This window comes from Lygodium microphyllum, chromosome 23 (genome assembly GCF_053477565.2).
Source record: "Lygodium microphyllum isolate KBCC chromosome 23, Lygodium_microphyllum_v1.1.10, whole genome shotgun sequence".
NCBI classification, from domain to species: Eukaryota; Viridiplantae; Streptophyta; class Polypodiopsida; order Schizaeales; family Lygodiaceae; genus Lygodium; species Lygodium microphyllum.
In genome coordinates, this window is record NC_141157.1 from 22,349,458 (window position 1) to 22,370,864 (window position 21,407).

General features: G+C 38.8%; 1 protein-coding gene across 1 annotated transcript in view; it reads left to right on the forward strand.

The window, feature by feature from the left end:
• Window positions 1-380: 380 nt before the first annotated feature.
• The window catches only part of LOC148015963 (uncharacterized), a 28,394-nt gene continuing 7,367 nt past the window's right edge, over window positions 381-21,407 (forward strand). Inside the window, exon 1 of the mRNA XM_087663855.1 lies at window positions 381-414. Coding sequence (XP_087519981.1) covers window positions 381-414 — 34 coding nt within the window. The remainder of the gene's footprint in view (window positions 415-21,407) is intronic.

Genomic DNA, 21,407 nt, shown 5'->3' on the forward strand with positions numbered 1-21,407 from the left:
TCTTTTGGATTTCAGGAGCATCATGTCCAGGAGCAATCTATTACGGATTGCAATGATGCTCATGAGACTCATAGTTCATAAGTTCTTTTGGTGTAGAACTGTCAGATCTAATTCTCTTTTTGTTCATCATACTTACATCATACTTGATATGTATGCCTCTAGGATTATGCCTTTATGTTTTGTTTTGACTATCTCTTAAGGGGCTTATGCAACTCCAGTAGAGGGCTATAAGTATCCTACTGGAGAGGCTCTACTTATGGTTACTCTCTATGGCTTACTTCACGGTGAAAGGCTGTGGGTAAGGCATAATCTTTTTCACTAGATATGTCGGGTTTTGGATAAGGCATTTTGATTTTATGGATCATTCAAGGGTTCGAGTCATGGCTGTGCCAGCCATCCACCGGGCTGTGCCAGGTGTTAGCCGTTGGCTTGACACTACATTTACCCTTAGAATGGTGTATTACCTTAGTTATTACTATTTCTTATGTGAAGCAGCCTTTATATGTCTTATGAAGTTCACTGCCTCATGAAGTGCAGTTTTGGGGCAGTTGCAAAAACGTGACCTGATGAGGCATTTTGTGTGTTCTTCTTGTCTCTCTGATCACTTATGATGATTATGACTGATGTATGATGTTTCTACCTAATTATAAAGAGGATTTGGTAGCTGGCGCCATCATGGCTAGAGTCTTGATCTCCTTTGTAGCATGTCTTGTGTGACTATTCCCTGTTATTCTGATTGGTAGTGCTGAATATAGTGTATCTATGCTTTCATATGGTTAGTTCTGAGTTTCTATGATTTCTGGGTGTGAGATTAGGTATTTGCTTCATGAAGTACTCTCTGTTCTTTTATGTATTATGCATAGAAAGGGCATCAACAAGGAGTTCAAGGCAGAAATCAATAGCACTGACTGGGCCTTTTTGTCAAATTGTATGTTTTATGTTTGGGATGGAAACCATTAGCTCAAAGCATTGATGAATGAGATACATATATGTGAGTGACCCTAAACCATAAATCCTTAACATTTTCTAATGCATTTGTTACATCCGTCATCATTAACATCTTTAATTGTTTGTAATAGCCTTTTCAGATAATGTGAGGCAACATGTGCACATTGATTATCACCTTGGGAAAGTGACAAGTGTGGCTGGGAGGGAGATTTTGTTAGCTATATCTCATACAAAGAGGTATACAAGAGGACCATTTTTTCATATACATGGAATGTCTTTATGGGCTAAATGTCACCCTCTTGAATAAATGTGGTTGAGACCTGGATATAGAATATATATGTGTTGGCACAAAAGGGGGTTGTAAAGTAAGAATTCTAGGATGACAGATTGACCACACATCTATTTTTGACAAGTTAGCTGATGATGCAAAGGCATGGGTGTAGGCACATAGAAAGCTAGCACTCATTCCTACATGGTACAAGGCATTGGTGATTGCTCTTACCCATGCCATGTGGAAGATAGGTAGTTCTCTAAGCTAATTTAATGATTCATTTGACCATAATTTCTTTTTTCTCAATGCAATAATATTGTCCTTAATTACAAAGTGCAAGGTGCCAATCAAATAAAAATTGACACAACTCTTTGACTCTAATTTTAGAACCAAGTGGGATGAGATGTACAATAGTGTTAATGAAAGGCTTGTTAAGAAAACTCAACATTTGCTAAGAGTTATAGACCTTAGCCTCGGAGAGATGTGGTATTAGCAAGTTGCTACCTCTCTATACTTGCCTATCATATGTATTCAAACTACTATAGTTCTAAGTAACAATGTTTTGATCAATGCAGAATTGTCTCATACTTGGAGTGGGGCTCCAAGACTGGGGGTGTTTTGAACGAGAACAGAGTATACACATTGGCGTCCTCAAAACTAAACAAAGCAAATTGTGTAAGGATATTGAAGGCCATGTATATTTTTGATAGGAAAATTCAAACATTGATGGACATGCATGAACGTAGGTTATTCTTGTTTGTCTATAATAATTGCATTGTAAGTCCAACACATTATTATTAAATGACATAACTTTGATTTGAGCAAATGAAAATGCACATTTTCAAAGTTGGGTGAGACAAGAGACCTTTTAGGCCATGTTGCAAGACAATCGGAAGAGACTACTCTTGAGCTAGGAGGACAATTGTAACATTCAAGTGGAACATGATTCATTTTTTCAGTATACGTAGGAGATAAAGAGAAAGCATAGAGGGAAAATGGTTCACATTGTCTTCCATGATTTCAAGCAAGATGAAAATATAGAGTCACATAAGTAATCTTAGTTGGCATCGTAGAGGCTTCTTCACATGCAAATCACAATATCCTTCTTTAATAGCACAAATGTGATGCTATCTTACCATTCCATTCCAAAAATGTAATGACTTTGTTTGACAGGTTCATGTATGGGCAGTTGTTGGAGAGGGGGGCTATACAAACATTGCCAAGAGAATGTGAGAACTGGGCGGACCTATAGGATGGTCACTGCATGTATGAGGATTATAAGATAGATCAGGATTGGGATGAGGAGATGTACTATAGATGCCCTATCTTCCTTGAGGACCTAGTAGGTGAATACCCCTCCGATGAGAAAGCTTTGTATTGGAGTTACTCAAGGAAAAACAAATGCAAGAGACATAAGATTCTAGAGCCATGGTAAGTAAAATGACATGCATTCTTTGGAGTATATTGGACTTTGTTATCTCCTAGTAAAGAGACTATGATTGATTTATAGAAAATTGATACTAGTAGTGTGGTAGTCAAAAGAGGAAAATAGAAGAGCAAGTGGATACCTAGTATCGTTAAAGAAAGGCCAAGTGGAGATTGGCCCTCATAGCCAATTAATTTGGTATCTCCACACCCCAAAGATTTGATGTTTTAAAGTACTATAGCCAAGACATCTCTTATGTTCTTGTAGTGAAAATATATTGATGATTGATATCACTGAAGAGTAGATCACAATCCCACTAGTGCAACAAAAAACACATTTAAGCATTAGAGGTATGAAGACAATTGCAAGTTGTAAGTTTGCCATCTATTACATATTCATCCAGATTGTTCCAAATATTCTGAATGTTCCTTCTCTTGACATGTTTCCAATGGACTTTATTTATAGTGGAAGGCACCATCGAGGAGGTCTCTATCGTTGGCATGGATAGAAGGACAGACCAAGGTTGTCTAGATGTTTTGTTGGAGAGGCTAACCTTACACACTGGTGTAGAGAGACAGGCGACAGTGATAGAAAATGGCAAGGGGAGAGCCAAGAACATGGCATCACACTCCATTTAAACACATATTACAGAGCACCAAGATGATAAGCTTGCTTATGCAATAAACTCATGTTATGAAATCATTTAAATAATCTTCATCTTTGAAGTAAGAATAACAATGTTTTGTATTGTGCAAAGGGTGAAAGAACTGAAGGTGTGGGATTTACAATAATAGCGGATGTGCCATGCACGCGCACATGTAAAGAAACGATGCTCATAAATTTTACATGCTATGATAAAATGACATGAGAGCTTATGAACATTCTATCACTACACAATATCAATAGTGATGTTTCCTCCTCTGTGCAGGGAAGGAAATAATGCAAGAACATAGACTAGCAGTGCTAAGGGACACAATAGCTATACATAGCCATAAACAAGCGCGCCTCTTGTTTTTTTTTTCAATATCACATTATGTGTAAGCTTTTGAACCTTCTCCCAAATTATAGTATCAAAAGTATGATATTTTTAAAAATTGGGTGGGATACAATTCGAGATTATGAACCTACAATGGTGGAGGATATGCCAGCCACACACAGGTGAACAAACATGCCTCAAGAATATTATCTATAGTAGCATTCAGAAAGTAGATCTGAGAAATTCCAAGCCATGCTATTACTTGTAGTCCTCCCACCTTCATGGAGGCTATTTGTCACCACTCAAGCTACATCAATAGTCCAACTCCAATGCTTGATTATGAAGATTTACAAAGAGGAGGCTCTGTAGGTTTGTTCCAATGGTTCCAAAACATGAAGTTTCATAAGAAAAGTGGTTTTAACCACTCTAATCCTCACAAATCTCAACATCATCATCAACAAAGAGGAGGTTCTACCCACATAAGAAGTTCCTCCAACAACATTAAATATAGCTATTGCCAGAAGTATGGGCATCTTGATGAAGATTTCTACTCAAAGGCTTAAAACTATGGCCACTCTCCCCAATATCTTATCACACAAGACAAGCACATTACTCTATGTTTTCTACATATAATGGAGAGAATACTCGCACTACCCTAAGGTTTTTAATGGCCAATTCCATGCACAAAGGCAATAACAACATATGGTATCTAGACATAGGAGCCACACATCACATGCCATATCATTTTGAACAGCTCACTTCTTATTAATCTCTTGATCATCATCTTAATATTCTCATGGGAAACCATAGTGCATAATATGCATATGGATTTGGCAAAGTCACAACTATCCTTCCAAATGGCATAAAAGTAAAATTATATAGAGATTCTTATGTGCTTGCACTTCAACACAATTTAGTATCCATTGGAGAACTCACTTCACATGGCATCTTGGTTTCTTTATCTAACCATCATTTTACACTTTATGTTAGTATGCATGCAAGGAAATTGGTCAATCCAATAGCAGTGGGATTCCCATCTTTACTTCGCCACACTGACTCACTTTTCCAAGAGGGCCCTACCGCATCCATATGAATACCCCCTCCCTCTATCCCTCTCATGAATTCACCATGGGAAAGCCCCCTTCCTCTTCTTCCACTCTCCCCATGTATCTTTAGTTATATTTTTATGCTTGAAGGGGAAGCTATCTCCTAATGTACAAAGCACCAATCCATTCTAACTCTATCATGTGCAGAAGTTGGCATCCTTGATAGTTCTTGAAGCACTTTTTCTTGCATAGTTATTGAAAGAGCTCCCACTTCCTATTATCTATTAAACCACACTCATTTGATGTAAGGACAAGTTAGCAATATCCATGGCCTAGTCTCCTTAAATCTCAAATTGTACCAAGCATATCAAGATTGCATATCAATTCCTCAAAGTAGTCCATGATAATCGCTTACATCTCAAATACATTCCAACTAGTGAAAATCATGCTAATTTTCTTAGCAAGGGTGTCCTTGTTGACAAGAACTATGTTTGTACCCATGTGACTAGCCTTAACAATTGAGTGTGTTACTAGCCCTGATTTCTCTTTCCATCATCATTTCAATTGTTTGCCACTTTTTTCTTTTATTTTATTCTTCAATTATTTATAGGGGAGAAGCATGTACTCTAAACACTAAAATCTTGTTTTTAAGGGGGAGTGTGGAAAGGTAAAATCAAGATTCCATCTATCCTAGAATCTGTCTAGGAAAAATAGCAACAAATCAATGTACTTTCTCATAAGGAACCATATAGCTAACCCTCCATCCTTTCTTGTAAAAGAGACTCAAATGCACTCAACATAGTTTAAGTCCATAATACAAGTGTGCTTCTCCATTCTCTCTCTCTCTCTCTCTCTCTCTCCCCCCCCACTTAAACACTCTCTCATTCTTCTCTAATACTTAGATGCTAAGCTCACAAGTTTTACTAGTAGTCATCACCAGAGATCCTAAGACAATTGAGTAGTCATTATAGACTTCCAAGAGATCATTCAAAGAAACTCCTTCCACTTCAATCAAATTTATGTTATCATGTGCAAACATTTGCATGATGAAGCAATGATCATTTGGTAGACACAACTATGAAATGATGCCCTCCTCAATCTTTCCATATAGGGCCCTTAGAAACAGCTACATTGTAGTAGTAAAGAGCAAGGAGCAAGTAGGAAGCCTTGCCTCATTGACCACATGAGAGAGAAGCCTTTAAAGAGGATTTCATTTAGAGAGACCCTCACAGTAGCATTTGTGAACAATGTTTGAGTAGCATAACAAAAAAATTAATGAGTGCATGATTTTTTCTACATTGCATGTAATAATCAAGAAGGGAAAACACATTAAAGATGGGGTCTTGTATCCACCTCTCAACAACAAATCCATGCTATTAGGGATGGAGAACCTTCAAAATTAGAATTTTGATTCTCCATGCTAAGTCTTTATTATTTTTTCAAACCATGTTGAGCATAGTTAGGGGATGCCAATCACCTAACCTAGACCTCTTGAGGGATTTAGGTATAAGCTTTATCAAGTTTTTTAGTAGTAGCTGAAACTACTAATTTGGTCTTAAACCAATTGAGAAGACTACATAGATCATCTAGTAGCATACTCTACAAAGTTTGAAAGAAATCCACTAATATCAAGTTAGGACCCGAAGCCTTTTTCTTCTTTATTTTGTAGGCTACAAATTGTAACTTGCATCTTAGACCTTAAAAATTCATTATCATTAGGGAAAGTGCTAATAATATTAAACGTGTAAGCATCAAAGGCAACTACAATATCCACATCATTAGTTAAGTTTGACTATTGCTATTAGTAATACTCACCAAACTACCAAATTTTTGCTTATGTTTCAAAGTTGTAATAATTTGCATCAGATTGAGGTGTTTACTATATTTAAGCCCGCTATATCACGCGTATCCAAATTCTATTTATAAATATCCTTATCTTCGATGAAATTTTCTACAAAAAATACACCCAATTTCTCTTCAATCTATGAATCACCCTTTATATGGCATCCTTTTATATGTAAAAAATGTGTTTAAAATATATCTACAAGAACTTTTATTGAACTCACATGATATATGCATATTTATGAGTGACCCCCTACCACTCCCCCTAGAGGAGAAAATTAGTATCCACTAGTCATCTTGCCTTTAGCTAGGTACCATTATTTGATTTGAACAATGGTTTTTGCATGGATAATATGCTATTATTTAGGGTTTTCTTAAATAATGACCAAATTTTTGAACAAAAAGTTTTTCAATTGAATTGAAAATCTTTAGTCTAAAAAAGATATCTATTGAAACATGTCTCCATCAAAAGGATTTTATTCAAAAAGCCATTTATATAATGCACCCTACTAAATATTTTTTAAAAGATGTTCCCTTTTTCTTTAACTCCAAGTCAACCTAAAAGTGAATTCTCAATAATTTTTTTTATTTTTAAAAGTATTTTTACATATAAAAATTATTTTTAATTATGTTTGTTGTGTTAGAGGTTTACCTCACACTTCAAAAGTAGTTCATAAATTTTAGTATTTATATGTATATGTTATTTTTAAAATTAGTTTCATATAATACTTGTTCTTTTTGTTGTGTTAGAGGTTTACCTCACACTTTTAAAATACTTTAAAAAATTTAGTATACCTATGTGTTTGTTAGAGGGATGCCACATGCTTTAAAAATGTGATATTAAGATTAATCGCTTGTGTTATGTTGGATTACAATTATGTACACGCCCCACTCCAATAGTGAGGCTAAGCAATACAACATCCATTTCTACATGTGTTGAAGGCTTGCCTCACACTCCACTTGAATGGATTCAAACTTTGTGGTACTTGTATCATGTTTTGTTAAATATTATGCCTCACACTTCAAAAATAAGAAATCATTATTATTTGAACGAGATACTAGGATTAGCCACTTGTGTTGCGTTGTGTTATGGGAGAGGTCTATACTCACACTCACAATAAAATAGTAAGTCTAAGTAAAATATCAATCTATAAATGTGTTACAGGCTTGCCTCACACTTTAGGAATATATTTAAACTTTATGGTACTTGTGTTGTGTTGTGTGTTTGAGACTACTAAAGGTGACTTGAGCATAAGATATCCATACCTAATCTATTCTAGATGTCTCTTAGAATGTGTTTACATAAAGATTCCCTAACAAAGGCCCACAATAAAAGACTTAAAAAATATATCTCCAATTGTGAAAATCGATGGGTTACACCCAAGTCTTGCTTACTAAGATTATAAATTTTTCTTGTGATTTGCTCATGATTTTGTTATTGTGTCCTTATTTACTTTTATTGTGTATGTTGGTCTTTTATGTCAAGTAAATGCAAATTAAAATATCATTCACTTGATGTTTAAGTCTCAAGTGAAAATTTATGATCATAGCTCAAAATACTTATGTGAAAATTACTTGTTTATTTCTTTAGGCCATGGAAAATGTTGTAGAAAGTGGCACCTCACATTCTAGATCCTAACTTAAATCATGATGAGGCCCAAAGAATCATAAAAAAGTAATAATAAAGGCTTGGTAATAAAAATTTGTCAATTATCTTTCAAGTCAAAATAGTTGATGACTTTGAGGGCAAGCCACTTTCACTTAAAGAAGTTAGAAATCTATATCTAAATTGGTTTGTATGAATACACATTGTTTTCAATTGTATATTGGGTAGGACAAAGGGAATTACATCTTTGAATATCTCTAATCACTAGTACATGGGATTGTCTAGGGTTCTTCTAGCTAAGTTCATTTGACAAGAAAAGAGCTTCCCAAACAACAACCAACTGGCCATATACTTTGTGCAACAATGCTATGTCCACCACATTTTATGAAAGCATGTGGATTGGAACAAAAAGCTAGCCAACATAGGTGTTGGCCAATGGCAAATAGCTAACAAGGTCCAAGTATAAAGAGGACAAGGTGCAAAACCATGAAGAAATAGATCCATTGTGCTAATGCCTGAAGAAAATGAGCACATAATGGAGATGGTGACATAAGGTGAAACACTAATATCACAAGGACAAAGTTGTTAAACAACACAGAACTTGAGCATGGTTTAGTTATGGAGGATAGAATACATAGACATGAACCATGATGACATAGACAAGAGACAATGAGACTGTTACTCAAGTGAATTAGGTTCCAAGATTACGTGCTTGGACTCATAAACACAATCTTGAGTAGGACATGACCATGATTGAAAGGACAAAGTACAATAGTATTTCATTAAAATAAGAACCCATTACATGCTTGTGTAGCCTTTGGGTACTCTCCTCACTATGCTTATAGGATACAGAACATCTCTTCCTAGAGCATACATCATTTCTCATATCTTTCAACCCCCCCCCCCCCCCCCCTTAAAATGATGAGTTCCTACACTTGATGCTTTTTTCCCCCTACATGATGACATGGCCCGAGAGACTAGCTCTTAGGCAGCCTAGTCAAGTTATAGCTTGAAACTGTACATCTTTGGCAAGGGTTTTTACAAAACAACATCCACTAAGGGAAGCAAAATCCACTATAGGAAAACACAATATCCACTATGGGAAAGATACAATGAAAGATTCTTCAAAATAATCTATCAAAGTTGTTGTTGATAGCAAATGCATCTTCTTCATTCATGAATTGATTTTGATGGTCACCATTCTACGCCTGTTCTTTTACTATTGAAACATTCACTGGCCATGTGGCCAATCTTACCACAATAATGACATGTGACCGGATCTTTTTTGTCAGAGTTGAATCCTCAAACTCGGCCCTTGGCTCCATAATTTCCTTTGTGTACAACATACTATCTGTCTGTGTTGAGATAACTCCCTTTGCATCTTTGTTTTATGTTTAGTTTCTTCATCAAGTAGAGAATGCTCAATGTCTTTAAGTGAGAGTTTTGGAACATTATTTAAGGTAGATACAAGCTTCTCATAAGGCTCTTGGTTTACACTTGCTAGCAAAACTGCTATGGCTTCATCCTCAACAATGTTCTTCTTGAGAGTTGCAAGTCAAGTTGTTAGGCTCTTAAACTTATTAATGTGCATAGTCATAGAAGAACTATATTTTACATCCAACTTATAGAATTGCATGAGAAATTTTACCTTGGAGTTTTTAGCTTGATTCTTAAAAATTTTATCAAGTTCTTTCCATCATATGCTTCAGCAATGCTAAAATTTCGTCACGCTGTCTAGAACTGCGCACGTGCTGATTGTATGCCACCTTGATCTCTCTCCATGCAATGCGATGTTGAATGCCATCATAGGGCATTGATAGCCCATGAAAGTAAGCTTCATTTCTATTAATTTTTTTTTGGAAATGATGCACTATAGCTTTTGCAATCTATGAAAACCCAAGCTGCCCTGCAAACCCTAATTGTGACTGCCATAGCCAAGAACTCAAAGCTTCATCTTTCCATTATTTTCTCTCTCTCCCAACACTCAAACCAAGCCTCTGCCACTTTGATCCACTAAATCTGAAGTTGTCCAACACTTTTTTCAGCATCAAATCAAGGAGGGGAGATTTTGAATGTCTCAAACTTCGAGCCAGAAACATCAATATCTCTTTATATTATTCATCTGGTGTCTTTTGGCACTTATGCTTATCAAGTATACTCAAGATCAAGTCTTCTACTATTGAGATATGAGAATTTTGAAGATTGATTTGCTGCTGATCCTCCAACTCTAGCATGGGCAAGGACTCTCTAATGGTTCGCTTCAAAGGGATCAAGTTTCACACCTGGCAGAATCACATCAAGCTCATCCTAATAAAGAAGGGCCTTTGAGCCATCACTAGTGGCAAAGAGAAGAAGCCTCATGATGCGGACCTTGTAGTTACTTGGCAAAAGAATGATGATAAGACTCAGGCCATTATCAAACTGGAGCTAGATGACTGCTATATCCACCATGTGGATAATTGTGATACTTCACAGGATACATGGAAGAGACTTGACACTTTGTTTGATGCACAGTCTAAATCATCAAAGTATGGTCTCTTGATTGAAATTTTCAGGCTTGAAATGAAGTCCAGCACATCACTTGCCAACATCTAAATTACATGGAATGACCTCTAACCCGACTTGCAGGAATCAACATTAAAATGGAAGAAGATGTTTGCATTGGTGTTCTACTTAAAAGTTTGTTTCCTAAATATCATAATGTGTCAACAACTCTAATCAATATGCCAAACCCTGAGCTTGTCGATATCCATGCATCACTATTAGAAGAGGAAAAGAAGCTAAAAACTAAGGAAGAACCAAGTACCTCTAGAGATGAACAAACATTATATGTTGGCAATACGTACAAAGGCAAGAAGGACCATCTTTTCTGTGACTTTTGCAAAAGGACCAGACACACTGAGAAGTTCTGCCATGGCAGAAAGGGCTTCTAGTTGTTGTTAAAGAAGAAGAAGAACATGGAGCAAAAGAAGAAGAAGAACAAGAAGACCACAAGGGGAAGGACAAACCTCATCGATCCTTTTATTCACATAGACTTTTTTAGCCTTGTATTGCCTAGTCCTAATGCTTCAGACATAAACTTGTAAACTCCTCATGTAGCCTTGTACTACAACCTTTGTACACTTTGTGAGGCCGTTTTTATAGCCTTTGGATGTCCACCATGTTTGTGGTACTCACACTTAGCTTTTTCTACGACAACCTCTGGTGTTTTGCCATGTCTATGGTGTGCCCACACTTTGCAGGTGTTGCTCTCACTAAAGCCTCTACACACTTTGTACTTATGGTTGTGATTGAGGAGGGGTGTTGAGATGTTTGCAATCACACCTACTTCAGTCTCTTTGGAAGGAGCAATGAGGGCTCAAGACTAGAATCCCATAAGCATAGTAGAAGAAGTGCTACCATCCAGTTTCCTATAAAGCATTATACTTGCTCTCTTTTCTAATGCAATGTCATAGTACTTTTATCCTTCAGTAAAGTCTATGTGTCATTGTCAATCTATACACAAGATTGTGTTTATGAGTCCAAGCTCCCATCTGGAACCTAATTTTTGTGTAATAGTTAGTCATGTCAGTGTCTTCATGAACTCACTCTTTCTCTTCCAATCTCCATAGTTTAAGCCATGTTCTAGATCCATGTTTTTACAAATGGAGCATAAGCTACTAACAAAGCTGGAAGAGCAAGAAAGGACGGGAAGGAAAATTGAGCAATTGGAAAAGGAGAAAGAAGAAGCAATCCAAAGGTGCAAAGAACATGAGCCAAGAATGGTGGCCTTAGCACAAAGGAAAAATTGAGAGCCTAGTGGAAATGTAGCAAAAAGCAAAGGAATGGGTAGCCAAGAGTGAGGGAAGAGTGAAAAACTTGGCAAGGCGTCTAGCCCATGATGAAGGCAACAGAGTGCTAGTAGAGAGTAGAGCAAAGGCTGTAAAGACGAGAATGGAAGCCCAACACTGTGCCTTCCTTAGCACCATTTTAGATGTCATGCAACCAGAAGAGGAGGAGGCTATTGAAATGTTAAAGAAGAAGCTAGAGATTACTTGCAAAGCCATAAGGCATGGTTTGTGCATCTAGGTGCAAGAAGAGAAACCTACCTAAGCCAGGAAGAGCATAGGGAGTACCTACTAAGGGCAAGACTAATAGTTTAAGAGGTGGAATTGTTGGGGTATAAGGAGGAACAAGGACCACAAGAGCCAATAAGAGGATGAGAATAGCAAATACCACTCCTCCCTGAAGTAGGGAAGGGCTTCAAGGCGGGGCAACAAGACAAAAACCAAGTCCCACAAGCACCCTCTCTAAGATCAGAAGCTCAACAAGAAGTGCCACTAGAGGATACAACCACAAAATGAAAAGAAAAAGTCAGGAAAAAGAGAGAAAATATATTGGAGCGGGCACAAAGAAGGCTAAGGGCACAACCCCTAGCGATCCCAGAAGCTCTTATCCCACAAAAGGAAGAATGCTTTCGTGTCAACTAGAACATGGAACTCGTGGTGTGGGAATAGTGGGAAAAACAGTGCAAACCCTTTTAGTTTACCTTCCAATTCCTGCCCGCAATGAGCCGAGTGTTATCCCCTAAAGTGGTGGGGGAGGTGATAAGCATGGGCAGAAGGCTTGGAGATTGGTGGAACACAAAAAGAGAGAAGAATCCAATACTATGGGGGATAGAAGCACATGAATATTGGGAAGATAAAGTTATGGAGGTGCCCAAGACCATGAAAGGATACAAGTCATAGCCAAAGTGGATGAGAAGAATTTGGGATGGGAACATGGATGCATGGATATCATTTTGTAGCACCCTACCCTACGAGAGAAATGACCCAACATACATGTTGTATACAAGAAGGGTAGGAGTTGACTTTACCTTTAACATCCATGGTTGCTACGATTTCCCTAAGATATATAATATAAATGCTACTAAGTCAGAGGAAGGCCTTATCCTCTCCGAAGGTGACCTAGGGCCCTCCATCTCCCATTTCCTTACTGAATTATCTTCTTGCCTTGATCCAACTTTCATTACAACCAACCTATAACTACCTTAGGCTATTGAGAGTTTTACTTGAGCAAGATCCTACCTCTCATGAATACCACCTACCGCCCTTGCTTTTTGTTTTGAATGCCAACATAGATAGTTGTGCAATGGCAAGACTCGTGATGAGAGCCACCCTCCTTCCATCCTTTTGTGTGGCCCTACTAGACTCGAGGAGTCCACCTATAAGATATCATCTATATAACATGTATTCAAAGGATATTAAGAAATGCCCTTTCTTTACATACTATAAGGCCTTAAAATGATCATTTTTACTTTACTAAACTTATAGATTTTTTTTAAAATTTAATTTCAAAATTCATTTTGTGAATATAATCCTATAAATTCTACTACATACGATACTCTTTCTTTTGAACTCATGTGGTATCTTACATGTTCTATAAGGTGCACTCCCCAGGCTACTAGAGGAGATGAACAACAATCGATTTACGATGTAGTCATCCATTTTTATCAATAACCTCTCTAAATGTGTGCATGAACTTAAAAGGCTACATGCAAGGTAAGAGCTTTCTTAGGTAGTAAGTCCCTTAAGCCCCCGGCCTCTTCCTCTCACGACCATGACCACGATGACTATTTATTCATATACATTCAAAAAAAAAGAGAGAAAAAGAAAAGAAAAAGGAAACAAGAAAAAGAAAATGAGAAAGAAAAGAGAAAAAGGAAAAAACAAGAGCAAAGAAAGGAAAGAAAATCAAGTAGAAAGTATGAAAACACACCTCACTTAATGAGTGCCACAATCACTGCATCTAGTGGTCCTCAAGTAAGGTGCGCCCAATGGCCTTGGTCAGCTAGCTCCATCCCTAACCCCCTAGTCCTTTTTCTCTCCACTTCACATAGGGCACATCAAGGGTAGGACATACCTAGGGAGGTCACAGTCACCTATGGTTAGACGTGTCTCTATAAGCTACACCCACTACACCTTCCCTATGCATGAACTGGGTCCTCAAGTATGGGACAATACCCTAGGTAGGTTGACCCACCTCCTAGCTTCACTGTCATAGATACAATGCACTACACAGTGAGGTAGGCACACCCCCTAGGTAGTGCACTCTCTTTTCTTTCTCATGTGAATCCAACAACCCATGCCTAACCATTGACTTCAAAGGCCCTTGTCACCCACTCAATATAACCTTGGTCTCCACAACCTCAACCATTTTGGCACGCTTATCTCCCATGTCCAATCCCCACAAACGCCCCATCATTGACTCACATGACCACCCTTCAATCACCCGAGCTCTCATCAACAAAGTCCTACAAGTGCCATGGGATTGGCACTCGACTAGGAGGGGGTTAATGTTAAAATCCCCGTACAAGATAGAGAAAAAGGAAACAAAAGAAAAATTAAGAAAATTTAAAAATGCAAAGCAAAGCGAAAAAAGGTGGCCTGACAGAATGATAAGAGGAGAAAAGGCCAAAAGCGCAAGGGAAACCTTAAAACTCGAGGCAAAGGCAAAGGCACATTTTAAAATGTAAAGCTGCCTCCAAATTTTTGTAAAAGAGTGCCAGTAGGCTCCCTCCTATGCAAGTTGTAAAGAGTAGATGGGCTTAGGTGAAGGCATAATGTAAATAGAAGGGAATAGGAAAAGAGGATCTTGGCAAGATGGCCGCTCATGCAAAAAAAGAGATGGGTGCCCAAAGGGATAAGGGCATGTATAAAAGCCAAAAAGTAAATAGAGAAGTTCATTCTTTGTATGTGAAAAAAGTGGCTCTTCCCTTCTTCTTCTTTGCTCCTCTTCTTCTTGCTTGCTTGTGCTTGTGTTTGAGAGAGGGAGTGTGAGATTGTGAGGGAGTGAGTGTATAAGGGTGAGGGACCATGGTGGAGAAGCCCTTCATCTTCTCCTCTCTTCTCTTATTTTATTTTATTTTATTTTATTTTCTTCTCTTCTCTTCTCTTCTCTTGCACATGTGGCTATGGAGCATGGAGCTTGAAGGTGGAGGATTGAGGTTGCTTGAGCTTGCATCATCTTAGATCATGGAGCTACCAATGTGCTTGAGGGAGAAGGATACTTGATCGAGCATTGAGGTAAGTTGACTACACTCATAGGCTTGAGAGCACATATGGTTATGTGAGAGGTAGCCATTGGCATTTGGCTTGAAACGCTTGAGCAATCAATAGTTTGTGTGTCTTGGCAGTTGAGCGAAAGCTCCCAAAAATGGCATTATTGATGTTGAACATGAATCTAAAGATGCGTTGATTTTACTAGATACAAAAAATTTTGATGACAAGTTCATCGATGCACCCCAAGGTCTTGTCTATGTGTGAAGGGATCTCAAATGGTCCGGCACTGGCTATGGCACTAGCTGGACCTCATGCTCATAAGAGAGAAACACACTACCATGGCCTCGTGGGCCAGGAGTGTCTATCTACTGCTAATATAAAGGACAAACTGTCCTAAAGCCTAATCTATGCATTTTTTAATTATTTTGTAGTCCAACGTTTCCCTTGCTATAAACTCCATAGAGGGAGTACCCTTACACATTGGCAATAAATGCCACAATAATCACATACATGGGAGGCAACCTCTCGATGGAATCACCAGAGGCCCCACTGCAGCTCTTCTACATCGCAGGGATTAGCCCCTTGATGTGCTGCTCAACATATAGAACAAATGAACATACTCCACTCTTTCATTTTGAACGTATTCCACGAGATACCATGTGTCCTTACCAAATAATTCCCCAAGAAACGAACATCTATCCTACGCCTTAGGTTGCATTTCCACACTCAAGCGTAGGTCATCATCATCAAAAACATGTGCTATGCATCCAGTCCTTTATATCCCGATACCATGGTTGACATGCACATGAAAAATTGGATGATCCTAAAGTGCTCAAACATAATTTTCAATCAGAAACGTGTTGTGCACAACCAGGCTTTCCAATGCTCATTTACTAACTCGTTGCGGTGATGTAAGAATAGCACCGAGACAACACTCGTGCTACTATCATCTTAATTAAAATACAACAAACTCTATGTCATGAAATGCATCAGAGAATCAGCAATAATCAGCACGCAAATCACACCATTCAAACATCCCACCCCCTACGTTTAGGTATTGATTTCGTTGCATAGGTGTAGAGGTTCATTTTGTCATGTTTTGATGTATGAAATGCGATAAATCACAAACTTTGACAAGGATATAGGGAAAAATGAGGCTAAACCTCATGCTTTGCTACTACCATACATCCACAAACAATCATTATATTTTTCCTTATTTTTGTGAGGCGTATTTCTATTTTTTTCTTATTTTTCCTATTTTCTTGATTTATTTATTAATAAACTATACTATTTTTTTATTTTTCTTATTCCAATCACTTCAACATACTAACATTCAATTTATTTTCCATTTTTTCCCCATAGAAACACATTTCATCCACCCGAAACAACAAAACTATTATTTTACCGCTTAAAAACCGCATTTTGAGTTTTACGGGAATTAAATAGCGCATATAAATCATTGCAAAATCAATTTTTTTTGATAAACAGTAATTAGTCATGATACAACCAACACTCAAACAAATTTTCATCCAATAAGAACATCATTACCATCATAAAATACAAAAAAACCCTTCATTTTCTCATAAAAATGGTCATACCGTGTTTTTATGAAACCCGAGACGCATTAAATGACTGCATGACCAACGGGCAGAGCCTCCATTGCTCTCAATCCAATGCTGCACATCAATCTTCAGCATCTCCATCAATTTCCATCACCGTTTCCTTCAATCTCCCTCCCGGTTCCTCCTTCAAGATAGTGCACATGAACAGCCCATAGAGAGGAGAGAGAGGGAGGAGAGAGAAAGACTAGATTCTGATCTCTTCATTCAGTCAGCCATATCTCGCATGAAGACCGGCGATAGGATCAGGGAAGAAGGAGAATTTACCGGCCATGATTTGTTACATAGGTTGCTTGTTGCCCCAAAATCGATTTGTAGAGGGGGGGTCCTGATTTTTTCGACACCTCTGAATAGCCATCGCCATATCTCGCCACGCCATGAAAAATTGAGGGGGGAAGGGTGCCCCCTCCCAAAGGGCACCCCCTTTTGGCCTTTAGTTTTTGTCCACCTTTTCATTCTTGGCCAATTTTTGGCCTCTTCCATATTCGGACTCCGATTTGACCTTTGAAAAATCCTGCGCATCCGTCTCGGCGTCCTGCACTAACTGGCAGCTCCTGGCATTCTGCACGGCAGTCGAAAAAATTATTGAAAATCTGCAAGTGTCACTAGAGCGCCTTTTAAAAGCCGTCTTTCACTTGGTGCTTAAAATCGTCCGAGCTGTAGCCGCCGCCTTCGATGTCGAAGATTTTTTCCCTAAATTTTGGATTTTTTAGCAAATTTTAGGCACATTACGGGCTCAAAACTCCGCTCATCCTGCACGGTAATCGAAAAAATGATAAAAAATCTGCAAGTGTCGCTCGGGCACCTTTTAAAAGTCGTCTTTCACTTGGTGCTTAAAATCGTCCTAGCTGCAGCCACTGCCTTCGATGTCGAAGATTTTTCTCCTAAATTTCATATTTTTTGGCAAATTTTAGGCACATTCGGGGCTCAAAACTCCGCTCTCATTGGCGACCACAGGATAGGGCAACTCAGCCTATCGAATCCCACAGTAGATATGCATAAAACAACCAAAGGAAGCATCAAGCTGATACAAAATAGATACATATTAAAACACAGCACAATGCTCACCCTACCCCCTGACAAAACCAAGGCATGAAATCCACAAGGAGTAGGCCTAGCATAATCTGATATAAGGTCCAAAGCTAATCACTAACCGATTGCTCCAACACGGCCAAACTAAAAAGAACTATCAAAGAGGTTGCCCTAACTGGTGGTCTGAACTACCTACCTAACTAAGGACAACACACCAAAAAGCTCCTACTAGGTGAGGACTCTTATAGCATGGTCAAGAAATATTTTCTTTTAGCACATTTTTGCTTTCTAAGCTTTTATTTGTCCATACTCTGGCGTGTAAAAAGGAGGGAGCTGAGCGTAGTGACCCAAGGAGAACAGGGCATCGGCCTCGGGTCCTATCTCGGTACCCAAGAACCTACCAAGCCTTTGCAAGACGACACTTAATCCTTTTCTGACGCTCACTTTTATTTTTGCTCCAAGCTTCCTTACTTTCTTCTTTTCCAGCGAGACGCCACCTCTAGGAAGACAAGGCATCGGCCCCAGGTCTGACTCGTCCCCAGGAACCTACCAGGCCTTTGCAAGGTGATGAGCAACTGCTTATAAATTTTCCTTTCTATTTTTATAGGGGCTAGAATCCCTTTTTACACACCTTTGTATTTGAGATATTCATGGTTTTTTTTTCTCATTTTCTTCTCTCTTATCATCATCATTTTTTTCCTCTGGCAGGCTTCTCTAACTACCTCACAACTAAGAAGAACTCCTAGAAGGGCTGCCTAGCAGGCTAGCAGAACAGGGTCACTAGAACTGCCTTTTAAAACAGATCTTTCAATGCCTGGCAATGTCTTTACAGGGGCAATGACTACTCAGCCCTCCCTCAGACAGACCTAACTAAACTTGGGACTTCATGCCTTGGACGCCGGTCCCCAACAAGAAAAGAAAATCCCCTACAAGTACACAGACACATATAGCATAAAAACATGGTACTCGTAAAGGAGAGATATCACCTGGATAGGGCCATGCGAAGTCTCCGCGCAACATAGGCTCCTTCCAAGCTCTTCTTTAAACCTGTCTAGCACAGGACTAAAACAAGGAACCATTAACTGCACCCGTACTAAACAGACAACTGGCCATCTTGGCCTAATGAAATAAAACATTTAAAACCTTGCAAAATTGGCCCTCTTGGCCTAACGAGATCAAATAGAATAGCACCTACACATCCCTCCCTGAAACAGTATAGATATACAATAATATGCTCCTTTCCAAGAAGGAAAAATAGGGCTCGCAGCCCTAAGCTAAATGCATAAGATTATGACCCATCCCTCCTGCATATATAGCAAGAGGCATACGCATAACATGTTGTCTAATCAGCCTATGGGTCCAGGATAACTACGGTAGATGGGTCTCAGCTACTCTTTGCATCACCCATATCAACCATCGCCTCCCATATATTGCATGCTCTGATAACATTCCCCACAAGCGACCGGGTCCTGTCTCATTATTGATAGAAATATCCAAAATAGAACCACAGTTGAAGAAAATGTCTTCTTCATAAGCAAGGTTTTCCAGTGAATCCGCAAACTGATTCCAGTAGCATGGAATCAGCTGAAGAGACACTCTCTCAAACTCCTCAAGTAGGGTCATGGCAGTTCAATGATACATACAAAGGATGGGATTCCACACTGTGTATGTCCCATCTAGCTGATTCAAGATCAACTGGGAATCCCCTTTCACTAACAACCGCCGAATATCACCTTGCTTGGCAATATGCAGTCCCATAATCAAGGCTTTATAATCCGCCATGTTGTTAGTGAATCCTACCCCGAGATAAGCAGCTAACTTCATCGTGACTCTACATCGGGAATCTCGGATTACTACTCCAACACTCTCCTTTTTATTAAGGCCCTTGGACGCTCTGTCAAAATATAATGTGTACGTCCACAATGGGTTTACACAGCCTGCCATCACGAACTCCTCTATTTGTAATTATGATAGTCAAAATTTAGCATGTTTAGAGGATGAACTGATGGCTCCATCCCACCTTCTTCATTAAACTCAACAGGGATACTTAAAACATTCGTAAGCAGTGATGGCAAAAGACTTTGATCTCCCACACAAAGGTTCCGTCTTCTTGCTCAATCACTTTGTATCCTTTGCTCCACCAGATAAGTTTTCTCTGATGGTATCTCTGCTCTAGATATGGGTGCTCCAAATAAGGAATTAACCGCCCCATCAACTAGCTTTAAGCTCTTTTGCAGGTCTCAAATCGGCCCCAGCATGGACCTGCAATGCATTTTTCCATGTTAGCATACTCAGAAATAATAAGGTTTAATCTTATTAAGATGAACCTTATTTGTAAATTCTACTCCCTGTAGATCAACTAGTAGAGTCGTAGACCTATTTTTTCCTATCTTGACAATCTTGTAGGGGCCATCCCATCTAGGTTCCAGCTTCCCTGGAAACAACTCCCTACACGCATCATAGTACAGAACTAATTGCTCTTTTTCAAAGGTATACTTATTTGCTTTAAGGTCATGTAACTGCTTTGTCCAACATTTAGCTACCTCCTGGTGTAATAAGCTTTGCAATTTCAGCTCATCCAAGTGGGCTATGGTCGTGAAACATTCAAAGAGTGCATCCTCGTCTCCCAAAGAGTGGTTGATTGCAAACCGTATGGTTGGCAACTTGATTTCGAGGGGTAACACACACTCTTCCCCATAAACTAATTTAAATGGAGTATGGCCGGTAGCTCGCTTGAACGTTGTATTGTATGCCCATACTGCCACATACAACTTCCTGTCTTAGTCTCGTTTCTTCTCAGAGATAATTTTAGACAAGATACCCACAAGCTGCTTATTAGTACTTTTGACTTGGCTGTTGGCTTGCGGATTATAGGAGGTCGTTTTTTAATGCTTGATTTTCCAAGCTTTAGTCAGGCTTTTGATCACTTTATTCAAAAAGTGGATTCCACGATCCGACACTAGTTCCTTCGGTGGACCAAAACGGTAGATAATTTGCTCTAAGAGGAAACTTGCAATCTCTTTTGCATTGTCCTACCTCGTCGCCCGTGCTTCTGACCATTTTGTAAAATAATTAGTTTGCTACTATAATGTACCTCTTTTGAGTAGTAGAAGACGGGGTGATAGGATCCACAAAGTCAATGCCCCACTTCTCAAATGGAAGGATAGCCATGATAGGCGTAAGTGGGCGTTTCCTATTCTCTGTGTTGTCATGTCTCTAATAGGTATCACATCTCTTAACATACTCAAAGGAATCTTGGAAGATGGATGGCCACCAATATCCAGCACTTAAAGCTTTCTGTGCCGTCAATCGTCCAGCAAAGTGCCCTCCACACGTAGAGTCATGGCACTCTTCCAAGATGAAAGGAACCTTGTCAGGCATCACACATCGGCGATAGATGTCATCAACACCTTGCCAATATAGTGTTCCTGTGATCAAGGAAAACTTCAAATCCTGATGTCTGATTTTCCTATTTCAGATTTTGATAAATGAGCTCCAGTCTCTCCCGTTGATAGATAATGCGTGATAGCAGCATACCAAGATGGGATAGAAGCTGTATCAATTAAAAACATTTCTTCAATTTCACTTCCCTCAGCCAAAG